We start from the raw sequence: 23,579 nt of genomic DNA, 5'->3' as shown, positions 1-23,579 counted from the left end.
TAAGAGGAACAATCAGCTATGGATTGAAGTATGGTCGAGGAGGATCAAAAGGAATTGTTGGGTATAGTGACAGCAGTCATAATATTGACCAAGATGATGGAAAAAGTACAACCGGTCATATATTTTATCTAGGAGAAGCACCTATTACATGGTGTTAACAGAAGCAAGACACTGTAGCCCTCTCATCCTGTGAAGCTGAGTTTATGTCTGCAACAGAAGCAACTAAACAATCAATATGGCTTCAAGAATTGTTGGGTGAAATCAAAGGAAGAGAACCTGAAAAAGTTCTTATCAAGATTGGTAATAAGTCTACAATTGCACTTACTAAAAATCCAGTGTTTCATGGGAGGACGAAACACATTCACAAAAGGTATCATTTCATACGAGAATGCATCGAGAAGGAGGTCATTAACGTAGAACACATACCTGGAACTGAGCAGAAGGCAGATATATTAACAAAGGCATTGGCTCGGATCAAGTTTGAAGAGATGAGGAAATTAATAGGAGTACAAGATTTTTCACAAGCACAGTTGAAGCTTAAGGGGGAGAATGTTGGATAAACTTCAACATTAAGCCTAAGATAATCTCTAACAAGTTGGTTAGGATAAGAAAAGGCAATTGATGTAATTCTAAGGGAATTAGAAGTCATCTAGTTCTAAGAAAAGGAAAAACATGTAAGAAGGTAATAGGACTAGGAAAAGGAATTCATAGTTCTATATATATACACGATCACCAAAGTTGTGGTTGATCATATGAGCAAGATTAGAGCTTGTGTTTAGTTTTGAGAGATTTTCTAAACATCAATAAAGAGAGTTGTCTTTATATAAGCTAAGTTTCATCTTGCAGTTGCCATTATCCATGGCTTGCCAATCTTCAGATAGTAGTCTCTCCCCATACTAAACGTCACAAGATCATCGATAATTTCTTGTTTTTTTGCTGGATCCATTGCGAGGTGATCGAATGTCACGGGGTGCTCAAACTCTACATGACTCCACAATGTCTTCTTGTATTCATAATACCCCTGGTTTGCATTATTAGAGTAGAGCCGTATGTTTCTGTTCTCAATCATGCTTGCCTTTCCCTCCATGATGACATGATTTAGATATGACTTGGTGACAATTTCACGGTGTTTCTGATGACATGTGAGCGTCAAGTGTCGTCGCTCCTCGGTAGCCGAAGGATAACGAGAAAAAGAATTGGTTTCCGGGACAGTAATGTCCAAGGACCACCAGATTTTCACCCCTTCAAAATCATCAACTATCTCTTCATAATCATCCATGCTGAAGACAAGACCCTTGTTTCCCTTCACTATCCGAGCCTTCAGTCGCTTTGCAAATTTAGAACTTTTAGGACCCAAATAAGCTTCAACTGCGGTGTACGCTTTGCTTAGTTTCAACCATTCACCACCACCACTAGTGAATTCATCGAAGCTTATCTCCATGGAAGGATTTAGAAATGCCGTAATTCGGTGCATGTATACCGAGAGATAATCAGAGATTTGCCGTGGGATGAATTGTTGAATCATGGTATAAATAAACATGATACTTCCCATGAGTGTTCCCATTCTCATTACAGTCTCCCCCATACTGGACATCATTCTTAATTTTCTGTGCAACGTACAAGAAATGAAATCTGTGAATTAGAGAAGTGGGATAGCCTAATAGTGTGATTTGACAACTTATGGACTATGTGTGATAAACCAAACCACTACGTTACAAGTGGGACATCATTCTTAATTTTCTTGGCGGAAGTGGTTTTCTGTCATTCCATTAAGTTACAAGTTTGAGCAATGCAAATTTTAGGTTGTAAAAACTTTTGTAATCCAGTTTGTTTGGACAAGTGCTGCCCATACTGCAGCAGGAAATGCTATTTGTGTACTGGTTAATCACAGAGTAAAGCTTATTCAAAAAAGTATATACAAGATGTAAATATATATTCGCCTGATAATCAATCGACTTCAATCAAAAAAATTGTGCACCTCTTGCTGTAACTACCCAAAAAAAATGGCTTTCACACTTGAAAAATAAAACCATAGGTATATATCATAGGTGGTGGAATGGAAGGCAAGCGCATCGTGCGTGCGTCTTTATTAGTGCATTATAAACTAAAACCCTACTTTTGATTCAATTGTTCAATTCATATGTTTTCTGTTACGTTTTTGATGAATAACATAGATTGAATGAATATATTGTTGTTAGTTATTGCTTTGTGTTTATTTGATTTGTAGAACATTATTAATTTTAGTGATTTATCGACGAACATGGTTATTCTTTAGAGAAAAATAATCCAAGTGATGTTGCATGTCTAACCATCTTGGTAATTTATCAGATAGTGATATTATCTCGTATGTAATTTGCTACAGTTTTGTTGGAATCCAATGCATCTGTTGTTCGTTGTTCACATTCCAATTTTACAATTGTTAGTTGTTTACTTTCACTGCTGTCTGAAGGGAAAGGCGAGCAAGGAGGCCGCATATGGCCCCAAATTGTTGGGGGCCCAAAATTTTTTTTTCTTTTAAACTAATAGATAAATTTAATCTAACCCAAAACACCGGAAAAAAATTGAACAGCATTTGACCGCATAGTTGGATCAAAATTATCACTTTAAATACATAAATTTGTCTCCTTCTAAACTAAAATTCCAACTTAACCTTTGATTTAGTAACCATAAACAAAAACCCATCGTGTTCGCCTAGGCACCCAAAACCTGTAAGACGACACTGTTTACTTTGCTAATGTTTCATTGTAATTTTGGCGTTGTTGTAATTTGCAGCATGTATTTAAGAAGACATATATCAATTAAGTATGGGGTTAGGCTTGGAGATGATTCTGATGATGAAGAGACAAATGAAAATCTTTTCATTTTGTATCAGGTTATGCTACCAAGTACTTAAAATTCACATCAACCAATTCCAAAGCAAGTCACGCAAAGGGAATCGATTTATAGAGGTCGTGTAGAAGCAGATGCAAGAATGATGGAGGATTATTTAAACGATGGTTGTACTTGGGGACCAAAATTTTTTCATGGCCGATTAGATATTTATCGACCACTTTTTTTAAGGATTTTGCATAAGATTTGTGAGGTTGACCCATACTTTCTACAATGAAGAGATACTGCAAGAATTCCAGGCCATAGTTCACACATGAAAATGTATTTCCGTTTTGAAGTGTCTTTGTTAAGGTATTCTACCTGATATCGTGGATGATTATACTCGTATGACTTATTTCCTGTTTACTATTATATTAAGAAGTTCTGTGACGCCATTATGTTTGGGTTTAATGCGGAGTATATTAGACGGCCCACCGTGAACGATACTAAGTGATTGATGAAGGAGAACCAAACACGAGGGTTCCCAAGAATGCTTGGTAGCCTAGACTGTATGCATTGGGGTTGGAGGGTTTGTCTAATGGACGACGCAACAACACACATCGGTCACAAAAGTTATCCCACTTGTGTTCTTGAGGCGGTTTCTTCGTATGATAGGTGGTTTTGACATGATTATTTTGGAGTGGGAGGCTCTAACAATGATCTAAATGTTTTGAAGTTCACAAATTTTTTCGATGACAATCTAAATGATCTTGCACCTCCTTGTCAATTTACGATCAATGCGAACTAATTATCTAAATAATCTTAATTTTTTTTATATACTTATATGTTATTGTTTTTTCTTTCTTTTATTCATAAAACGAGAGCTCGGATCGAATTTCCTGAAGACACAAAAAAAATCTTTTAAGTTTGATGCATTGCACGAGCTATTAAAAGACATTCCCCCAAGCTACAATCTTGAATAAATATTTAAGTGTTACCTACTCTTTAAAGAAAATGAAAATTTATATTAAAACATTGAAGCATAATATGATTAAAACTACAAAACAAAAATTACATTAAATTGCAGCAACTCCAAATGAACAACACAACTAATTAACTAACGATGAGGAACATATCCCATTTGAGCACATATGTCCTCCTGCATTTTAGTCACAGGCTGTCTCTTCCGTTGAGGGACACTGTCAATATCTATTAATATATTTCCATATCCCCGTGTCTTTGTTTTTCAAGGATGGTTAATTCTTCCTTTTGGGATTTCTTCTGTCTTGCCAGTGTATCTCTTGCCCCTTGTTCCACTAACTGACACATCATCTCACTTTCAGCAACCTTCTTTTCATGTTCGATTGCGTCCTTTTTATCTAATATCTTTTAATTTATCAACATGAGCATCAATTTGTTAGTAAGATCCATGCTTCGACAACACCAACACCTTCTTCATTACTAAACCGCATGATTATTGATATTACAAACTTATTGGTTGGTCTTACAGGCTATTTAATGAGAGTATGCTCAATAGGATCCATTTAAGGGATTAAATAGAAACATATAAGGTTTTGTAATAAAGTTGTTTTCAACATGACAACATGCACAAATAAAGTAATGATATGATAGTGGTGTAAACAAAAATATAATTTGGACTAGAAAAAACACATCAACATGAAAGGGAACAAAAACATGTCAATGAGACTCTGATTTGAAGGGTCGAAATAATGCATGCAAAATTATGGCAATAAAAGACAGAAATAAATGTAATTACAACAAAACTCATGCAAATACATTATGACAAGATGAACATGAAAACACACCAAAACATGAAAACACACCAAAACATATCAATCAGACACTAATGTGATGACTCGAAATAATGCATGTAAAATAATGACAATAAAAGTCGGAAATAGATGTAAAGATTTGTTGATACGAAAAGTGATATGACGTAACAAAACAGATTCGTTGATATGAAAACTCATCTACACAGATCATCAATAGTCTGACAAATTAAAGCGTGATATGAAAAAACCAATTCTCTTTATGGTGATAGGAAAACTCAACTGACAACATGCATCAGTGTAACATGGGTGAGTAGAAGAGACGATACAAATCAGTAAAGTGATTTGAAGTTTCAATGAAACATATCCCACAATTTAATTAGTATAAATTGTGTCACACATGCTCTACCAAAATAACACAACCCAATTCTCAATATCTTCTTTACTTTCGACATCTTCTTCATTATTTTCTATATTTTATTTTAATTCTTTGATAAGTTATGGTTGTCAAATTTACTACTGTGGAAGATGCAACTATTATTCAAGCTTAGATGAATGTTTTTGTTGCTGAAGAGGATACACAAAATATTATTTCAAGGGTGAACTTATGGGATTTGGTAGTTCAACATATAATAATTGGAAATGGAAATCCAAACCGAAAAACAAATAGGGTTATACAAAACATGGTTTCAACTATTAAAAAAGAGGTGAAGCGATACTTAGTTTTCACGCTTCCATTTTATAGAGACATACCATCTGGTTGGATTTTGAATGATTGTGTAGTTGTTATACTTTTAACTAAAATTATGCTTAAAACACTATTTTAATGAAACACTAATTAGTTTTTCTTTGTTTAGTGTAGGAACGGGAGGCGTCACATAGGTACTCAGCTGCAACAAACAAAGAATTCAAATTCTATGAATGTCATTCACTGCTGAATGAGATGATGTCCGAGTATAATCTAGAAGATTTATGCCGTGATTCTCCTCAAGATGGTGACGAAGATTAGCACCACTACACCGCCAGTAAAGGTTTTGTGAATAAACCTCTGGTAAATCCTCCCGAGACAAATTAAAGACACTTTGCGGTTAAGAGGCTTGCCGCACCAGCTAAGTGCAGACGCGATACTTGCGAAAGTGATCTAAATTTTAAATCAAGCTATTAATCAAGCGATACTTGTGAAATTAATGAAATTATTTATGCATCTTAATTGAGTTCAATGAAATTAGTAATTCTCGCTTAAGTTTACAAATATCGATCTAAATACGAGTTATCAGTACAAGGATTCTTCAAAACATCGTTAACTAGATTAACATTCCCAGTTTTGGTTAGTGCCATGTACCCAAAACATGTTGACCCAAACACAGAAAAATCTATGTTCACGAAGCTCCGAAAACGTTTACGTGGTTCAGTGTAAAGAGAGCGTCAATAATGTTTGGTTAATGCTAAAATTTAAAAGAAATGTTAGCGGAGTGTAAACTACAAAAGATAAAAGAACGGATAATGGCTAGCCGTTCCAAAAAATTCCAGAACGATTGATTACTAACCATTCTAGTGGAACTGTCAACCGCTATCCGTTTTCATGGTGTAGCTCGAACAATAATTAACCATTTTCACTTTTCCAAAATGGCAAACCATTGCCCATTTGGACTTTCTTCTAACAAATATTCCCACTCAATAGATAACGTGAGTGTAAAATGGAGGAACCATAATTTTGGGCATACCAAAATCTTTCAAGGCATACTGAATGAAGACAAAAAAAGGTTGTTGAATAGCAAAATCAGATAACCCCTTAACCCAATTTTTTTTAATGGCAAATATGCCCTTTACGTATTAGTGTTAATAATCTTGATTAGTGATTAAATATTTTGTTTAGAGATTAAGATAATTTTCAGAATTATAAGAGTTGTTTAGATGAAAAATATGAGGAAAAAAAAATCAAGGTTTTGGTTTGGTTAAGAAGGAGAGAAAGAGAAGGAGAAAGTGAGAAAATTATAATTCTTGATTCAATGGAGGATGAGGAGGGTCATATATCATCTAAAAAACCTAGGAAAATACACATCAACTACACCAATGATTCCCAAATGGCTGATTTCTTAGATTATGAATCATGGTTCGGCGAAACAGGTTGAGGTTCGGCTCACATCTATGAGCCGAATCTACCAATTGATGAATGGTTCAGCTTACTGAATCTGTTTACTGCATGCGCGGAACCTATAATTTCCAATTCCCACCCTTTTGCTAGACACTAGTTCGGCTTATATGAAAGTTTCATAGTAAGCCGAACAACATCCTGAATAGACCGGAATAGAATCATTACTAATTCGGCTTACATATCCAAATTCGTATGTGCCGAACATAATTTTTTAATTTCTGGGTTGAAATATTGTTACTGGTTCGGCACATATGGATAATATCGTATCAGCCGAAACCTCTTATGTTCAAGGTTCGGCACATAATATGATTATCGTCTGAGCCGAACATGAATTTGTTAATTTTTGGGTTAAAATATTGTTCGCGGTTCGGCACATATTGAGGATATCGTATAAGCCGAAACCTGTAAATGTTCATAGTTCAGCACATAATGTGATTATCGAATGCGCCGAACCTGAAGGAAAAATGATTCGGCGTGTAACTAACATTAGAGGATAATCCGAACTCTGTAAATTCGGCACATAACTGTTAAGCTATTCATTAAAACATGAAATTGACGGTGTCCATAACCCAATCCCAGCACCATTAAAAACAAAGTTCAGCACCTTAAAGCAAAGGTGTTTGCAACACCATAAAAGTGTACTTAAAACTTAAGAAAAAGTGTACCATAAAAGTGTACATAAAAGGGCATTTAACCACGACCCCTCTTCTTAGTTCCACAACCACCTATTCTTCCACCTTGGTCTTCATCTTCCGACACATCATTACCGGGTTGGACGGTAGCACCAACTTGGCTTGTACCTTCACCAACTTGTCGAGACCTCTTAGTGGCAGGCCTTTGTTCGGGTTCCTCGGGTCCTTGTCCTTTGTTTATGATTGCATCCCACTTGTCGATGAGGTATTTTTGTTCTTCCACGGTCATTGTTGTTTTGCAACCAAGTTTGGCCTTCATTTTCTTCAACATCTCCCTACCCGCGGCAACCTATTTTTCATTTGAGAACAACTTATAACCATGAGGTTGAAGACATTTTTTTACCATAACTAATATATGAAAACAGTACAAAATGAAGTCATTCTTACCATAACCTTGAAAGCCTTGACTACATCTTCGGAAGTAGACTTGTTGGTGATCTTGATTGGCCTCGCCTTCCCCTTATCAGATATCTTTTGCCTTTTCTTATTGATAATGAAGGGATGAGAAATTTGGTTATACCAATCCATATAGCCCGGATCCTCTTCACATGGATCATCAAGTAAAGGTGTTAACTTGGACACATCTAATGTGTGATTGTCTAAATTATTCCAAAACTCAACGGTGGGATCAGGATCATACTTTGGTTCCCAAGATGAAGTGGTGCTTTTAGTTCCCTTACCACTCTTTGGTAACAACCTGAATTTCTCGTCAAACAAAGGAACCTTTTGGACACATCCTAATTGACGGAGTACTCGCCTAGGATCGTATATAACATAACCACCGGGATACCACAATGGCCCATGATACATACCTACCGGCATATCCTCATCTTCAACAACTTCATCTTCTTCATCTTCATTCTCATATGGTTGAAAAGCGACATCATCAACACCAAGACAGTCTAACGTCTCTCTCAAACTTGCCACCAACTTCTTTTTGTTCCTTTTCTTGGAGTCCTCGTACGCGTACCGTGCTGCAGTTGGCTCAGTATCAACATAATTGACATCTTTCTCAAATACTTTGGCCAAGTTCAAAATTGAGAAATGGTCATATATCCACACATGCATCAAAAGAACCACATTAAAAAATCAAAGGAATTGAATTGATAAAAACAAGTTTTACTTGGAAACATCAAAGTAAGACTAAAGTTTGCAAACTCAGAGAACTGTTCGGCTTATATGGATCAAGTATTATAAGCCGAACCAAGTAAGAAAAAACTTCGGCTTAAAAGGTTTTATGGTTATAAGCCGAACCATACTCTGAACTCCCAAAAGTTACCTGGAGCAAAGTGAAGTTCCCTCCGATGTTTGTACTTGTCAACCTAGACGCGGTGGCAAGTTGGTCCAGCAGGTAAGCGAGCGTAGCCGTTCCCCAAGCAAACTTGTTACAAGTTTCAAGATTCTTTACCAATTGCAGATAATTAGCATTTACCTTGTTTCCGGTAGTGTCGGGAAAGATGTCTCTACCAAGAGTATAAAGCAAGTAGGCAGTTCCGGTTTGCTTCACTTTGACGGGATCCATTATCAACAAACCTTGTGTGACTATTTCCTTTGTGTTCTCAAACTCCCTTTTCAAGTTAGTTAACTTGATCTTCTTATTCTTCTTATTTCTGCCACCCGGTATGAAAACGGTATCGACATCTTTAACTGATCGACAAAACTCCAACTCAGTTTTCATTGAACCCCAACCAAGGAATTCCAGGTACAAATTGTATAGATCATCCCAACTCATGTCATAAAAACCAGCATCCACACTTACACCCCTTGCTTTAAGACCTGTAATCTTACTAGCCTCATCAGGAGTGATTGACATCTCTCCAAAAGGTAATTGAAATGTGTAAGTTTCTGGACAAAAGCGCTCGGTAAATGCAGAGGCTGACACACTATCATATTCCTTATGTCCATAATTGATAGCGGGCCATAAAGCACTGGCTTGTACGTAAGCAATCACCTCAGGAACCTCTTCATCAAGACTCCATTCCGCTGCCCTCTGGTGTCTCAATACTCGGACTGCACGGTTGTGATCAGGAGTCTCATAAATTCTCTTCGCCCAAGAATCGGCATAACCAATCAACACATTTCCTCCATCTTCCGGAAGACCATGAGGAAAACCATCTGATCGAGGTGTAATTACGTCATCTTCATCAGGAATGTGTAAACCAGTGATCCGTCGATCATCATCGTTCTTCTCTTTCTCGGGTTCTGCCACCTTCTTACCTTTCTTGTCTTTCTTGGGTTTTCCTTGGGGTTGTGTTTCTTGATGAACTTCTTGATTATCATAAACTTCTTCATCTTCAGCTATTCCTTCTTCTTGTCTTTCAATTCTTACTTGTCTTTCAATTCTTACTTCTTCTAAAGTCCCTCCTCTACCTCCCGCTCCCAATTTTTTCTTACCTCCTCCTCTAGGATCGGGAGTTTTAGAAGTAGAAGGTGTTACCTCCATCTTCTTCCTCTTTGTAGCTGCATTGGTCCTGACACAAGTATGAAAGTTATAAGACTAATTCGAACAACAAAGAGATTTGGAAAGCCAAAAACTTGTAAGAAAATAAGAAGGCTCGGCTTACCCGAAATAACACATATGAGCCGAATCATGTCTTGAAATTTTTATTAGCTTACACAGAGCGTGGATCGGCTCATACCACAAAACAATTATAAACCGATCCCATATATTCGGCTCACAACCGATACCGTCGAATAAGCCGAATCTATGATTATGAACTCAAACATGTATTCGACGCAAAACTAATACAACCATACAAGCCGATCCTAAGCACATGCAAAAATTCTGAAATTCAAACAACAATTATTCGGCACAAAACTAATACTACCATACAAGCCGATCCTACGCACATGCAAAATTATTAGCCGATCCTATATATTCGGCTCACAACCGATACCGTCGAATAAGCCGAATCTATGATTATGAACTCAAACATGTATTCAGCGCAACATGATATCATATAAATAAGCCGATCCTACACACTAGTAAAATTTATGAAATTTTAACAATGATATTCGGCGCAACCCTAATACTATCGAATAAGCCGAATCTAGACTTATGAATTCAAACATTTATTCGGCACAAAACTAGTACTACCATATGAGCCGATCCTATACACATGCAAAAATTATGAAATTCAAACAACAATTATTCGGCACAAAACTAATACTACCATACAACCCGATCCTACGCACATGCAAAATTTCTGAAATTCACAAAACATATTCGGCACAAAACTAACACCATCGAATAAGCCGATCCTAAATATAAGTCTCTGTGTCACCAAGTTCGGCTCAAAACGGATTTCAGATATACGCCGAGCCGTTCAAATGCACTTTCAGGGTTCAGTTTCAAGAACAGCTCGGCGCACATCTAAGATTTGTTTTGCGCCGAACCATACCCTGTAACCGCCGCAGAAACATGATTTTGACGAATTAAATCAATCAAACCAATCAAAAACATCAAATACGAGATGGGTTTGTAAAACTAACCTTCTTATTCTCATTTGTGGAGTTGGTTCTTCTTCAATCTCTTCTTCCGGTTGATTTTGTGGTTGATTTTGAGTTTCTTCTTCACTCTCTAAATCTTCTTCTTCTTCTTCAATGGGTTGTTCAATCTCTCGATTAGAACGAGATACTGGCTTACGGCGAACCATTATATAGATGAGTTTAATCGTCGACTAAATTTTCACGAATCGACGATTAAATTTCCGCGATGAAACGATGAAAAAAAAGGAAGAAGAAGGGTTCGGTTGTTGTGGAGGAGGAAGAAGAAGGGGTTAGGGATATGAAACTGATTTTGGTTTATTGATTATAGGTTTTTGTATTAGGGATAGGGATAGATTAGTAGTAATTTAGAGAATTTAAGGGCATATAGGTAATTGAACCACCCCATAGGGTACCCCTTATAAGGTCACCCAAGTTAGCACTAGTCCTTTGTATGCCTTGAAAGTTTTAGGCATGCCCAAAATTAGTGTTCAAATGGAGAAATAGACCACACTTTTTTGGCTTGGGAAGAGGCTGGGAACCTCCATAAAGCCCAGTTTAAGTACTTTTTTTTTTTCTTTTTTTTTTTTTTTTGGAGGAAGGCAGTTTTAGAGGCACTATATGGACACAATGATATTTTTGTCAATTAGAATCATTTCATGCAAAAGACAAAAAAAGAAAGGAGAAAAAAATTGAAAAAGCGAAAATATCATATATATATATATATATATATATATATATATATATATATTTTTATTTTTATGAAACCGAGCATATCTTCTCATTTCAAGTATTCAATCCGGACTGCATCGACAGTTGTATTGATGCCAGTCCCACCTCTTGGTACCAATGTGACCCAAATGGTCCCGTCGTGGTCTGCCTCGAGATCTTCCAATAACTCAGTGATACCTACCTTAAAAATTGTCTTACTCTTCATTACTAAATCTCCTTTGTTCAATAATATCCTTACTCCTCTCATCATGTTCACAAATGTTCCAGCAAACTCTCTTGATTCGGGACCAATTATGCTCTCATCAATGGCATTTACATAACATCGAACTTAACGTACATATCTTTACTGATGTCAATTCCATAAACAACTATAATCTCTTCTTCTTGTTCTTTCTCGATCTTACTTCTATGTGTTTGTGGTCTATGAAGCTTCACTCTTATTGTGGTATCAAGCCTCCTACTACCGTCCAGGAATGGGTTCTGATTCTCTCTCATTTTCAGTACCTGACGAGCAATCTGTGGAGGTACAGAAGGTTTAGGTCTTGCATTGAGCCATACATTCTCGACGTTCTCGTAACTCGTAAGCATATCTAAGTTTAGAACTGTCAACAACATCTCTTATTTTGATTCTTACAAGCTGTGACTTTTCGTTGTGGAAGTAGAAAGTAGTATCTAACCAATCCGGATCCTCAATCGCTGGCTTGTTGCCCCGAAGTTCATTCCATACGTTCCACAGTCGATCGATGTTTGAATGGTGTGCATAGAAAATTGGATCTCTTGCAGCTGAATAGAAGGCTCCGAAATCTTCTCTTTCAGGATTCAAGTTACTACCAACCCAAGTATGCAATGCATTATGTGGTGCCAGTTCAATAGTTCCAGGTCCATCACAAAATCCCTTCTCGCCGGCTTTATAAGGACAACCCATGAAAAGCTCAGTCCTTTTAGCGCCAGAAACCATTTGATTATACATGAAAGCAAGATTTGTCGAAATTTGATCTACTGTTCCTAATCCTCTTTCGTGGTAATCGTAGTAAAGATCAGCAACTCGGGGTGGAAGGTGAGAACTATCCCGCTGCGTATCGACCATTGACCCATATAAGTACATATCAGGAATAAACATGCCCTCAGGCGAATCCCAGTTCCAGAAAGGTAGAGCGAAAGTCTCATCCCCGATCAAACTTCCAAGAATTCGTTCGTGAAAGTAAATCATCATTCTATGCCATGGGAAAAACATCCAAGACCTATGAATTTTGAGTAGAGAGTTGGAATTCTGTTGATTGTAAGCACCAGTACTATATATGCAATGCATATTAGCTTGACGCATGAAGTTACGTGGATCGTCGTAAGGTAATGATTTCATGATGGTTATGGCTTTGTTATACTTGGCTATGTAATCTGCATCAACCATGTGAGCTGGTTTCCTAACTTTTATTGGTTCTGAAATGTCTGGAAATTTGAAATCAATAATGGGTTCTAATGATTCAGCTTTTGGTGGACAACAATAAACTGGTCGACCGCATCTGAAAGTGATTTATGACATGTCGAGAGGTTTGGAGTTAAGATAACATGATGTTCTGGTTTATTCTCTTCTTCTCTTATGTCATCCATCGTAACCCAATCAAAAATTCCAAGGATTGTTGTCTTCAGATCACTGAAACATGAAAATAAACATAAATTAAATTTATCCAACAAATAGAACATTAGAAAGGGCTGCACTTTGGTCTCTAATTAAGCACTGCTACCAAAAAACAAAGAGAAAAGTGACTACTAAATTAAGGCACACAAACTATAGTGACTATACCTTTGAAAAGAGATGGATTGTACTTGTTCATCTAAATCTTTAAGAAATAAATGTGAAGAATAAGATAATCCAACTAAGATTAAAGCAAAGAAAACCAAAGAGACCCATGTCTTTGATTCCATGGTTACTTTCTTACAGGAATTACGGCAGTGATGTAGCACAGAGATTTTATTAGTGATACTGAAATTTTCTAAAGAGGGAATGCTGAGTTTTAATGGAGCAATAGGGTTTATATATTATACTGCGTGGGTACCAGGAAAGCGGAAGAAAATGAAAACCGTGCATGCAGTCAGAAAGTTAAAAGCGTGCTAGCTCGTGGTTTTGACAATGACATACCTTGCAACCATATATGAATATGCATCATAAGCCTCTCATTTGAAAACTGTTTGTTGGATGGAAGATGGACCGACGGACGTACGTACCATCATGCCCTTCTTTTTTTGGTAGGTATAGTGCTATGGCTAGAATAACTCAGAGAATTAATAATACTTGCAAATTAGGTCGTCTGTTGACCACATATATAATATATGTCTCTAGTGTTCAACAGTCTCATTCTAGAATATGTTGGAAGGCATGCTGCACTTCACTTATACACATGAAATCCCATGCGTACTCATTTTTAAACCTTTGATCAGTTGTGAAACAACAATGGCTTAAGTCTGATTGAACTAACGTTCCAATTTCCTATATAGTCAAAATTTGGCTCAAAAGCCGAATGGATATAACGGAAAAAATAGATTCAAGGTTTAGATGAGAACCAATTGCATCCGAAATATAAACCAACCATTTTGTTTATTTATTAATTTTCCTAAGAGTAATGTGCTCCTAAAATATTACAAGGTGAAGTGCTGCAAAGATGCAATTATATACATACAGATATGACAATAACAAGTGACTTAGAACAAACTTGGGTAGTACCCTAATATCAGATCCTCCGATTAGTCGTGTAAAAATAAAACAATCGGAATTCAACTACCCATTGTAACAAGTGACTTAGACCTCAATCTTGGACCTTTTGGAGATATCTGCAACGGCTTCTCCAACTGTGAGATACAATCCTCTTTCCCCAAAAAGTTCCAGTGTTTTTGAAGTTTCCAGTTTCTCCATCACTTGTCCTACTGGGTTCACCAACACCAGCTACAAAATTCAAACAAAAACGACATTATGGTTAACCATACAAATAATAGGTACAAATAAAGTATACTTGGAATACCCTTGGAGGTTATTCATACTTTATATGATCGTTTATCGAGCATCTTTCTGATTTCAACTATTGCTTCAAGTCCATTGGTGTCTATGGCAGTTACAGCTGCAATATTGTACAATAGTTTTAAGTCAATAACCGATAAAAGGAAATGAACTTGAACATAGTTATGGGGTACTATATATACCTGTCAAGTCCAAGATTATGGTTTTCATGTCTTGCTCTTTGTTTGCTAAAATCCTTTCTTCCTCCTCTCTAACCCATCTTAATATCCTGCACCAAGAATAAACAAGCAAATTTGAGAAACATAAAGTCCGGAACCATTACTTGATGTGTGTTGCATAGTGATCCTATACCAACCTCTCTTGAAGATATGCAGAATTTGCAAAGCAGATGGGAGATTCAATCGCAAGTATGAAGAATGATGGAACCCTTGTAGCGTCTCCATAACGGCCAACATTTTGGAATACTTGTGTCCCAGGAATATTCCCTAACACCATTGTATTTGGTCTTGTCACATTCATCAGAATCTTGAATATTGAAACCCCGACCTGATAGATAGGAAAGATGTCACTATGTCGGATTCCAATCAGATAGCATAGCAAGCGTTTGTAATGTCAGTTTTGTTAGAAAGAACTGCATTAGCATATTTATGCATCTCGTAAGACAAATAGTAGAATGAAAGAGAACTTACAGCAATTGCGAGGCCCATTTGAACAGAGAAGAAAAGAACACCAAAGAATGCAATTAAACATGTCATGAAGTCGAACTTATCAACCCTCCAGAACTTAATGACTTCTTGATAATTGATCAGCCCAATAACAGCAGTTATAATAATCGCCGCTAAGATGACATTGGGAGTAAAGTAAAACAACGGCAGCAGGAATAGCAGTGTGATCATGACGGTTGCTGCCATAACTATGTTCGATACTGCTGTCTGTGCTCCAGCATTAAAGTTTACTGCTGATCTAGAAAATGATCCTAAAAATAACAATCACAAAAAGTGGTCATTATAAACTGCATGTGAGCAAACATCTTGCAAAGTAACGTGTACAATCATATAGAAGATTAACGGTACCTGTTGTTACATAGCATGAAGTACCAGAACCAGCCATATTCATAACACCGATTGCTATCATTTCTTTATTCCCATCAATTTGATAATTTCTTAGCGAAGCAAAAGTCCTTCCAACTGCGATACCTTCCTGTAAAAGGAGGTATAGTTCAGATAGTTGCAAGGCTTAGGTACATATTTTGATCCAAAAAAGATGGTTTAAGATGACTTACAGTGAGAGACAAAATCCCGGATACAATGACCGTTTTTACAGCAAGGGGAAGATGAGTTCCACTGAAAGATAGCATGTTCGCGGATGGCGGATTCAAACCCTTCGACAAGTGTCCAATCTGGTAATAGTAATGTTAAAATTATAAATTAATTTGTGATTATTCTAGAATAATCTTGAAGTGTGTATGACTTAGTTTCCTGGGTTAAGAAAAGCCCAGAACAATCTAGCTTTATCTGGCCCAAAAGGGGAGCTAGAGTACGATGTCTGGATACTTATTTTTCTAGCATCTTCGGCGATTATCTGGAGATTCTTTCTCCAGATATTTTTCTTAATTGGTCGGTCAAGTGGTAGAATACTTTAGAGTTTACAAGAGTACCTTTGGTCGGTCATGGACTATCTATAAATAGGCAAGTGCCGATCAGTAGTAATCCATAAAATCATATCATCTGAAAATTCATGCAAGGTAGATAAAGAAAAAGTGAGATCTAGAGAGATAAGTGCAAGTCCAAGTGACTTTCCTGTAAGAAATTGAGTGAGCCAAAGTTGCGACAATAAAGTTTCATTGTATCACTTTCATTTCCAATTAATATAAGCCTCACTTATCATTCAATTAACCAATCTTTGTTTCTTAAATCATTTCTACAAACCCATCTCACTTCCGCATTGCGCCAACAAATTTGGTATCAGAGTAAACCTAACCCAATAATCCTAGAACTCTACCCATGGCAATTAACCAAAGTATTCAAGGTTTCAATTATGCCCAAAGTCTAATTCCAATTTTTGATGGTGAGAGTTATGATTATTGGAGTTTACAAATGAAAACATTATTCATTTCACAAGACTTATGGGATTTTGTAGAAGATGGTTATAAAGTACCAGAGTCGGCAGAAGCTCTATCGTCATGGACGGACGCAGAGAAAAAGGAGTATAAGGAAAATAAGAAGAAATATGCTAAAGCACTACTGTTTCTACAACAGAGCGTAAGCAAAGCTATTTTTCCTCGAATTTCGGTGGCGAAAACTTCAAAGGAGGCCTGGAATATTCTCAAAGTAGCATTCCAAGGATCAGAAAAGGTAATCTCCATTAAACTACAAAACTTATGGCGAGATTTTGATAATCTACTTATGAAAGAAAATGAAACTATCCAGAATTTCTTTTCAAGAGTTACTGGTATAATAAATCAAATTAGTAGTTATGGAGATACCATAGAAAATAAAAGAGTTGTAGAAAAGATTTTAAGGAGCTTACCGTTCAAATTCGATCACATCGTCGCTGCCATTGAAGAGTCCAAAAATTTATCGACTCTCTCGGTACACGAATTAATGGGTTCACTCGAGGCGCACGAGAAAAGGATAAATAGGTTCGCAGAGCAACCGTTGGAGCAGGCGTTTCAAACAAAAATAAATTTCAGTGAAAAGAAAAATACGGAAGCCAGAAAAGAAAGCTCCAGAGGGGGATCGTTATCAACATCACCTCACGAGAAAGGTTCGACATCAAATCAATGGACCAAAAATTTCTACCGCGGACGTGGAAGAGGAAAGGGAGGTTACAGAAACAACAATCAAAAGTACGGAAAAAATTACTCCTCAAATCTCCGTTGCAATGTTTGCAAAAAGTTTGGCCATGCAACTGAAAATTGCAAGTACAAGTGCACCAAATGTGATAACTTAAATCACATGGAAAAAGATTGTTGGCTTAAAAATAATGAAGCCAACTATTCCGAGAAAAATGATTCTCAAAATCAAGTATTTTATTCTTGCCTCACCTCGCAACAAGAAGCGCAAGGTATATGGTATGTCGACAGCGGATGCAGCAGCCATATGACAGGAAACAAAGAATATTTCGTAAAATTGGAGGAGCAAGAGATTCCACCGGTCAAGCTCGGAGATGGAAAGTTCCAGAATGTTGAAGGAAGAGGAGTCATATCCGTACGTACAAGTTCAGGTAAAACTCGATACATATCTGATGTTCTTTATGTTCCTGGCCTAGCTCAAAATTTATTAAGTGTTGGACAACTTATAAGAAAAGGGTACTCAGTACATTTCGAAGACGGAGAATGCACAATTTATGATAAAATTAATAAACAATTGGTGGCAAAAGTAAAAATGTCAGGAAATTTTGTCTTTCCTTTATCTATGCCATCAATTGAAAATTGTGCAATGAGTACCAATCATATAGATGAATGCAAGCTATGGCATATGAGATACGGGCATCTCAACTACAGATCCTTGAAGGTTCTAAAATCAAAGAACATGGTAATTGGTCTTCCTGATATCAACGGTGGAGATAAAATATGTGAAGGTTGTATTCTTGGGAAGTTCCATAGACTTCCATTCACAAACAAATCGTGGAGAGCAAGAAGGCCCCTCGAATTGGTGCACGCCGATATCTGTGGTCCGACAAGAACAACTTCACTCAACAACAAAAGATATTTTCTCCTATTTGTGGATGATTATACCAGGATGATGTGGGTGTACATTCTCGAGCAAAAATCTGAGGCATTCACTAAATTCCTGGAGTTCAAGGCCTTGGCAGAGAAGAAAAGTGGCCATCAATTAAAAGTATTCCGTACAGACCGTGGTGGAGAATTTACCTCAAATGAGTTTATCAACTACTGCAAAGAAAACGGTATTAAGAAGGAGCTTACCGTCTGATACTCTCCACAACAAAACGGCGTCGCGGAAAGAAAAAATCGCACGATCGTTGAAATGGCTCGCAGCATGTTGAAAGCAAGGAAGCTACCCAACAGTTACTGGGCAGAAGCAGTCAACACGGCGGTCTACATCCTTAATCGTTCGCCAACAAAAGCAGTTCTCAACAAAACTCCATATGAAGCTTGGAATAAGAAAAAGCCCGAGGTAACTTCTTTCAGAATTTTTGGTTGCGTAGCATACTCACATATTCCATCCCAACATAGAGAAAAGTTCGATGAAAAAGGAGAAAAGATAATATTCATCGGATACAGTGAATATTCTAAAGCATATAGACTTCTAAAGCCAGATACAAAGGAACTGGTAATTTCAAGAGATGTTATTTTTGATGAATTCAAATCATGGGATTGGAATGATGAAGCAGACAACTAAGAGTTGCCACTACTCATCGAAGACGAGCCAGATCAGCCACGTCAAGAAGAAAGTACTCCACCAGCAAGCCCGCGATCTCCTAGTCCAACACAACAAAGTCCAAGTTCATCGGAAGCAAGTGCCCCACCTAAAAAGGTGCGTTCCCTAAGAGATATTTATGATACATCTAATTGTGCATTTATAGCACTAGAAACCTCAAAAATATGAGGAAGCGACAAAAGAAGAAAAATGGAGACATGCCATGGACGAAGAAATGCGAGTGATCGAGAAAAATAAGCCATGGGAGCTTGTCAATCAGCCAATTGATAAAGAAATAATTGGTCTGAAATGGGTCTACAAGACAAAGTATAATGAAGACGGTTCAATTCAAAAACATAAGGAAAGGCTAGTTGCAAAAGGATATTCCCAGCAACCAGGAATTGACTACTACGATACATTCGCCCCAGTCGCTCGCATGGAAACAATCCGAATGGTGTTAGCTTTGGCAGCTCAACTAAAAATGAAGGTCTACCAATTGGATGTAAAGTCGGCATTCCTAAACGGAGAACTTGAAGAAGAGGTGTACGTCGAACAACCTCAAGGATATGTCTGCAAAGGAAAAGAAAAAATGGTATATCGTCTCCGCAAAGCACTATATGGTCTCAAGCAAGCACCGCGTGCATGGAACAACAAAATCGACAAGTATTTCCGAGATAATGGATTTGAGAAGAGTCCAAGTGAGCCATAACTGTACATCAAAAAAAAAGGTACAAATTTTCTAATCGTCTGTCTCTACGTCGATGATTTAATTTATGCCAGTACAAAACAAGAGATGGCAGAAAAATTTAATAAGGAGATGATGAAATAATATGAGATGACAGACTTAGGAATTACGCGATATTTTCTTGGGATTCAAGTAAAACAATCTCCATAAGAAATATTCATTCCCAAGAAAAATATGCAGAAGACTTCCTGAAAAGGTTCAACATGATGGATTGCAAACCAATTGCAACTCCAATGGGTACCAATGAGAAATTGGTAAAAAATGATGGAGCGACAAAAGTTGATCCAACCTTATTCAGAAGTCTAGTCGGCTAACTGATCTACTTAACAAATACAAGGCCAGACATCGTCAATGCTACCAGTATTGTTTCTCGGTTTATGAGCGATCCAAGCAAGTTACACTATGCAGCCGCAAAGAGAATTCTTCGGTATATCAAGGGAACGAAGGATTTTGGCGTCAAGTATACAAGAAAAAAAGATAATGATTTAATTGGCTTCACAGATAGCAATTGGGCAGGTTCTATTGAAGACCGAAAGAGCACATCAGGCTATGTTTTCTGTATGGGAACAAAAGTTATCTCTTGGAGTTCTAAAAAACAAAGTACGGTGGCATTATCGTCAGCCGAAGCAGAATACATAGCATCAACAAGTGCAGCATGTGAGGCAGTATGGTTGAGAAGAATAATGACCGACCTACAACAAAGGAAAAAGCAGCCGACGACTATCTACTGTGACAATATGTCTACAATTGCAATGACAAAAAATCCAGTCTTTCACGGACGGACGAAGCACATAGAGCTACGACATCACTTTATCAGAGAGCTGGTCGAAAACAAGGAAATTGAGCTCCAATTTTGTCCAACACAAGAACAAAATGCCGATATTTTCACTAAAGCCGTCACAGTGGACAAGTTCAATCATTTTAGAGAAAAGCTTAACATCACAAATTAAGAGGGGGTGTTAAAATTATAAATTGATTTGTGATTATTCTAGAATAATCTTGAAGTGTGTATGACTTAGTTTCCTGGGTTAAGAAAAGCCCAGAACAATCTAGCTTTGTCTGGCCCAAAAGGGGAGCTAGAGTACGATGTCTGGATACTTCTTTTTCTAGCATCTTCGACAATTATCTGGAGGATTCTTTCTCTAGATATTTTTCTTAGTTGATCGGTCAAGTGGTAGAATACTCTAGAGTTTACAAGAGTACCTTTGGTCGGTCATGGACTATCTATAAATAGGCAAGTGCCGATCAGTAGTAATCCATAAAATCATATCATCTGAAAATTCATGTGAGGTAGATAAAGAAAGAGTGAGAGCTAGAGAGATAAGTGCAAGTCCAAGTGATTTTCCTGTAAGAAATTGAGTGAGCCAAAGTTGCGACAAGTTCCATTGTATCACTTTCATTTCCAATTAATATAAGCCTCACTTATCATTCAATTAACCAATCTTTGTTTCTTAAATCATTTCTACAAACCCATCTCACTTCCGCATTGCGCCAACAAGTAATACAACAAAAAATCAAAAGTTGTAAGACCTTGATGAAACAGATGAACATGTACATTAAAAATAGACTGGTATCCTACTGAAGCTTACGGTTGAAATGGCAGAAGTGTGAGCTCTGAAGGCATAGACTAAAGCTGTTGACAGAATTACGGATGCTAATGGAGCGGCTGCTGAAATCCAAAAGAGCTGTGGCTTTTTGATGCTCTGATAGTAGATAAAACAACAACCACGACATGAGATTAATATGCCAATTACAAAGGTAAAGAAATTTGAGTGGGGATAAACAATAGTAACAAGAAAAACAGTTAATATTATTATTTTCATACACGAGGGACAATAACTTACAATATGCCTTGTTGCCAGTAGAAAGATCAAGAAACACATCCCCATCACAACAGTTTGCCATGACCACTGCTCATCAAAATCACAAGGATTACCAGATTAATACTTTTCGTCTTTCAACTTTAAATATGTATATAAATGTAAGTCCTTGTCATACGTATACCTCTTTTGTGGTGCTAAAAACAGAAGACAGCACATTGACAATTTGCATCTTAGGAGTAAAGTGAGTAATCCCAAGCATTCCTTTAAGCTGCTGTAGACCTACAATAACAGCTGCCCCAGCTGTGAACCCAGTTAAAGTCGGCTTCGAAAGGAAATCGATTATGAATCCCAACCTAAGTAGACCCAAAGATGTTTGAAATACACCAGCAAAGAAGGTTGAAGTGAGAGCCAATTTCAGATACAGAGTTGGGTCTTCAGTTGGTGAGACTACTTCTTTAAGCATAGAACCCATTACTAGTGATGCTATTGATACTGGACCAACTGCTAAATGTCTTGAACTTCCAAGAATTGCATACAGCAATGGTGGTACAAAACTTGAATCTGTCATCATATCCCACAATATACCCTAAATCAATAAAACTCTACAAAAAGCAAAAAATAAAGAAAAAATTGGAAGTATGCTTACACAGTCCATGAATAGGAGGCAAATTAGCCAACTTTGCATAACTAATTCCCTGCAAAGTGAAAATTTAGGGTTCATTCAAAACCATAAATCTTAAGATAATATGGGGTTTTGAGAATGTGAAATTAGTCATACCTGAGGAATAGCCAAACTAGCAATGGTAAGACCAGAAATAACATCAGATTTAAGTAGTTTGAAGCTATACTCAGACCCCCATTCAAGTATTGGAAAGAAATATTGAAGCCCTAGAAAAAATTTCTTAGAAGGTTTTTGATTCTTAAACTTATGAAGAGGATCATCAGGGAAAAATATCTCAGAAAAGTAATGTTTGATAGATTGGAATGTCGTTTTATTTGGTGGTAAACAAACTTTATGTATCTCCACCGTTGTTGAATGATCATGATCACCCTCAATCGTAATACTGGTTTCATGAACATCACCTACTTTGTTTGAACTTCCACTCACCATCTCAGAAACCTAAATTGCTTATTTAAAGTTTGTTGATGAAGAAAATTGTAACTACGATTGTTTTCATAGCCTGTGTAATTTATAGAGGAGAAAAAAAGTGAAAGGTAAGAGAAAGACCTAATCCTAGTGGGAGTGTAGGCTACAGTTTTTGGAAATTTTAATCCTCCGGGGATCTGGTTTTCTAAAAGAAGGAAAGATCTATGAAAATTGCACAAGATTGGCGGAACGAAATTGGCCGGATAAGCACGCATGCATGCAGGCCGTCTCAGTGTCAAGGGTGCCCTAGATGAACTCGCGAAATGGGCCATCTACTTATGAACCCTACCGTTGGGGCTGTAGTGAGGATGTTTTGAAGGATGACCACAAGAACCCTTGCCGAGAGTTCATCTTTTTTGTGTATACGGAAAGGAAAAGTATGCAAATGTTTTTCAGGATAAACATTTACACGTCCTGTAATACCCATTATATTTGTTTACCGTTGTGGATCGGATCGGATTATACGCGACTTAGTTTGTTATTTAGGTTGTTTCCTTTGCCTTAGATTGTTTGAACCGGAAAAGCTGTAGGTTTTGGTGAAATATAATCACCTAGCTAATTTTAATAATTAAATAAAAATGATAGAAAAATTAAAATAAACAAAACCAAACAAAACAGAAAATTGTATTTGGTGCACTAAATGCATTTAAGAAATCTTCATCCTTTCCTACAAATCTCATATATCCAAATGTTAATCCAATAATGCAAAACTAGAAATTAATAAAACAATAATATAGAATTTTCGTAGCAAGAGAGCCTGGAAAGGATGTTTTCGTAGAGGGCTAAATCGCTTCTATACGAGAAGAAGA

General features: G+C 37.0%; 2 protein-coding genes and 1 pseudogene across 2 annotated transcripts; all 3 read right to left on the bottom strand.

Moving 5' to 3' along the window:
* Positions 1–835: 835 nt before the first annotated feature.
* On the bottom strand, positions 836–1,585 carry LOC113305170 (AAA-ATPase ASD, mitochondrial-like). Its single transcript, XM_026554264.1, has one exon. It carries the CDS (start codon positions 1,583–1,585, stop codon positions 836–838), a length of 750 nt encoding a protein of 249 aa, XP_026410049.1.
* Positions 1,586–11,712: 10,127 nt separating this feature from the next.
* On the bottom strand, positions 11,713–13,586 carry LOC113301681 (annotated as a pseudogene).
* Positions 13,587–14,457: 871 nt separating this feature from the next.
* Positions 14,458–22,797, bottom strand: LOC113305169 (probable sulfate transporter 3.4). The gene is made up of 12 exons (XM_026554263.1): positions 22,402–22,797; positions 22,270–22,318; positions 21,805–22,184; positions 21,645–21,710; positions 21,390–21,503; positions 15,956–16,072; positions 15,747–15,873; positions 15,363–15,649; positions 15,029–15,219; positions 14,856–14,941; positions 14,697–14,773; positions 14,458–14,601 (listed from the first exon to the last, which is right to left on the bottom strand). The coding sequence occupies exons 1-12, from the start codon at positions 22,732–22,734 to the stop codon at positions 14,458–14,460; spliced, it is 1,971 nt and encodes a 656-aa protein (XP_026410048.1). The 5' UTR covers positions 22,735–22,797.
* Between the last annotated feature and the right edge of the window lie 782 nt (positions 22,798–23,579).

The sequence above is a fragment of the Papaver somniferum genome, chromosome 8, assembly GCF_003573695.1.
Source record: "Papaver somniferum cultivar HN1 chromosome 8, ASM357369v1, whole genome shotgun sequence".
Taxonomy (NCBI): Eukaryota; Viridiplantae; Streptophyta; class Magnoliopsida; order Ranunculales; family Papaveraceae; genus Papaver; species Papaver somniferum.
This window is presented reverse-complemented; position numbering and strand designations above follow the sequence as displayed.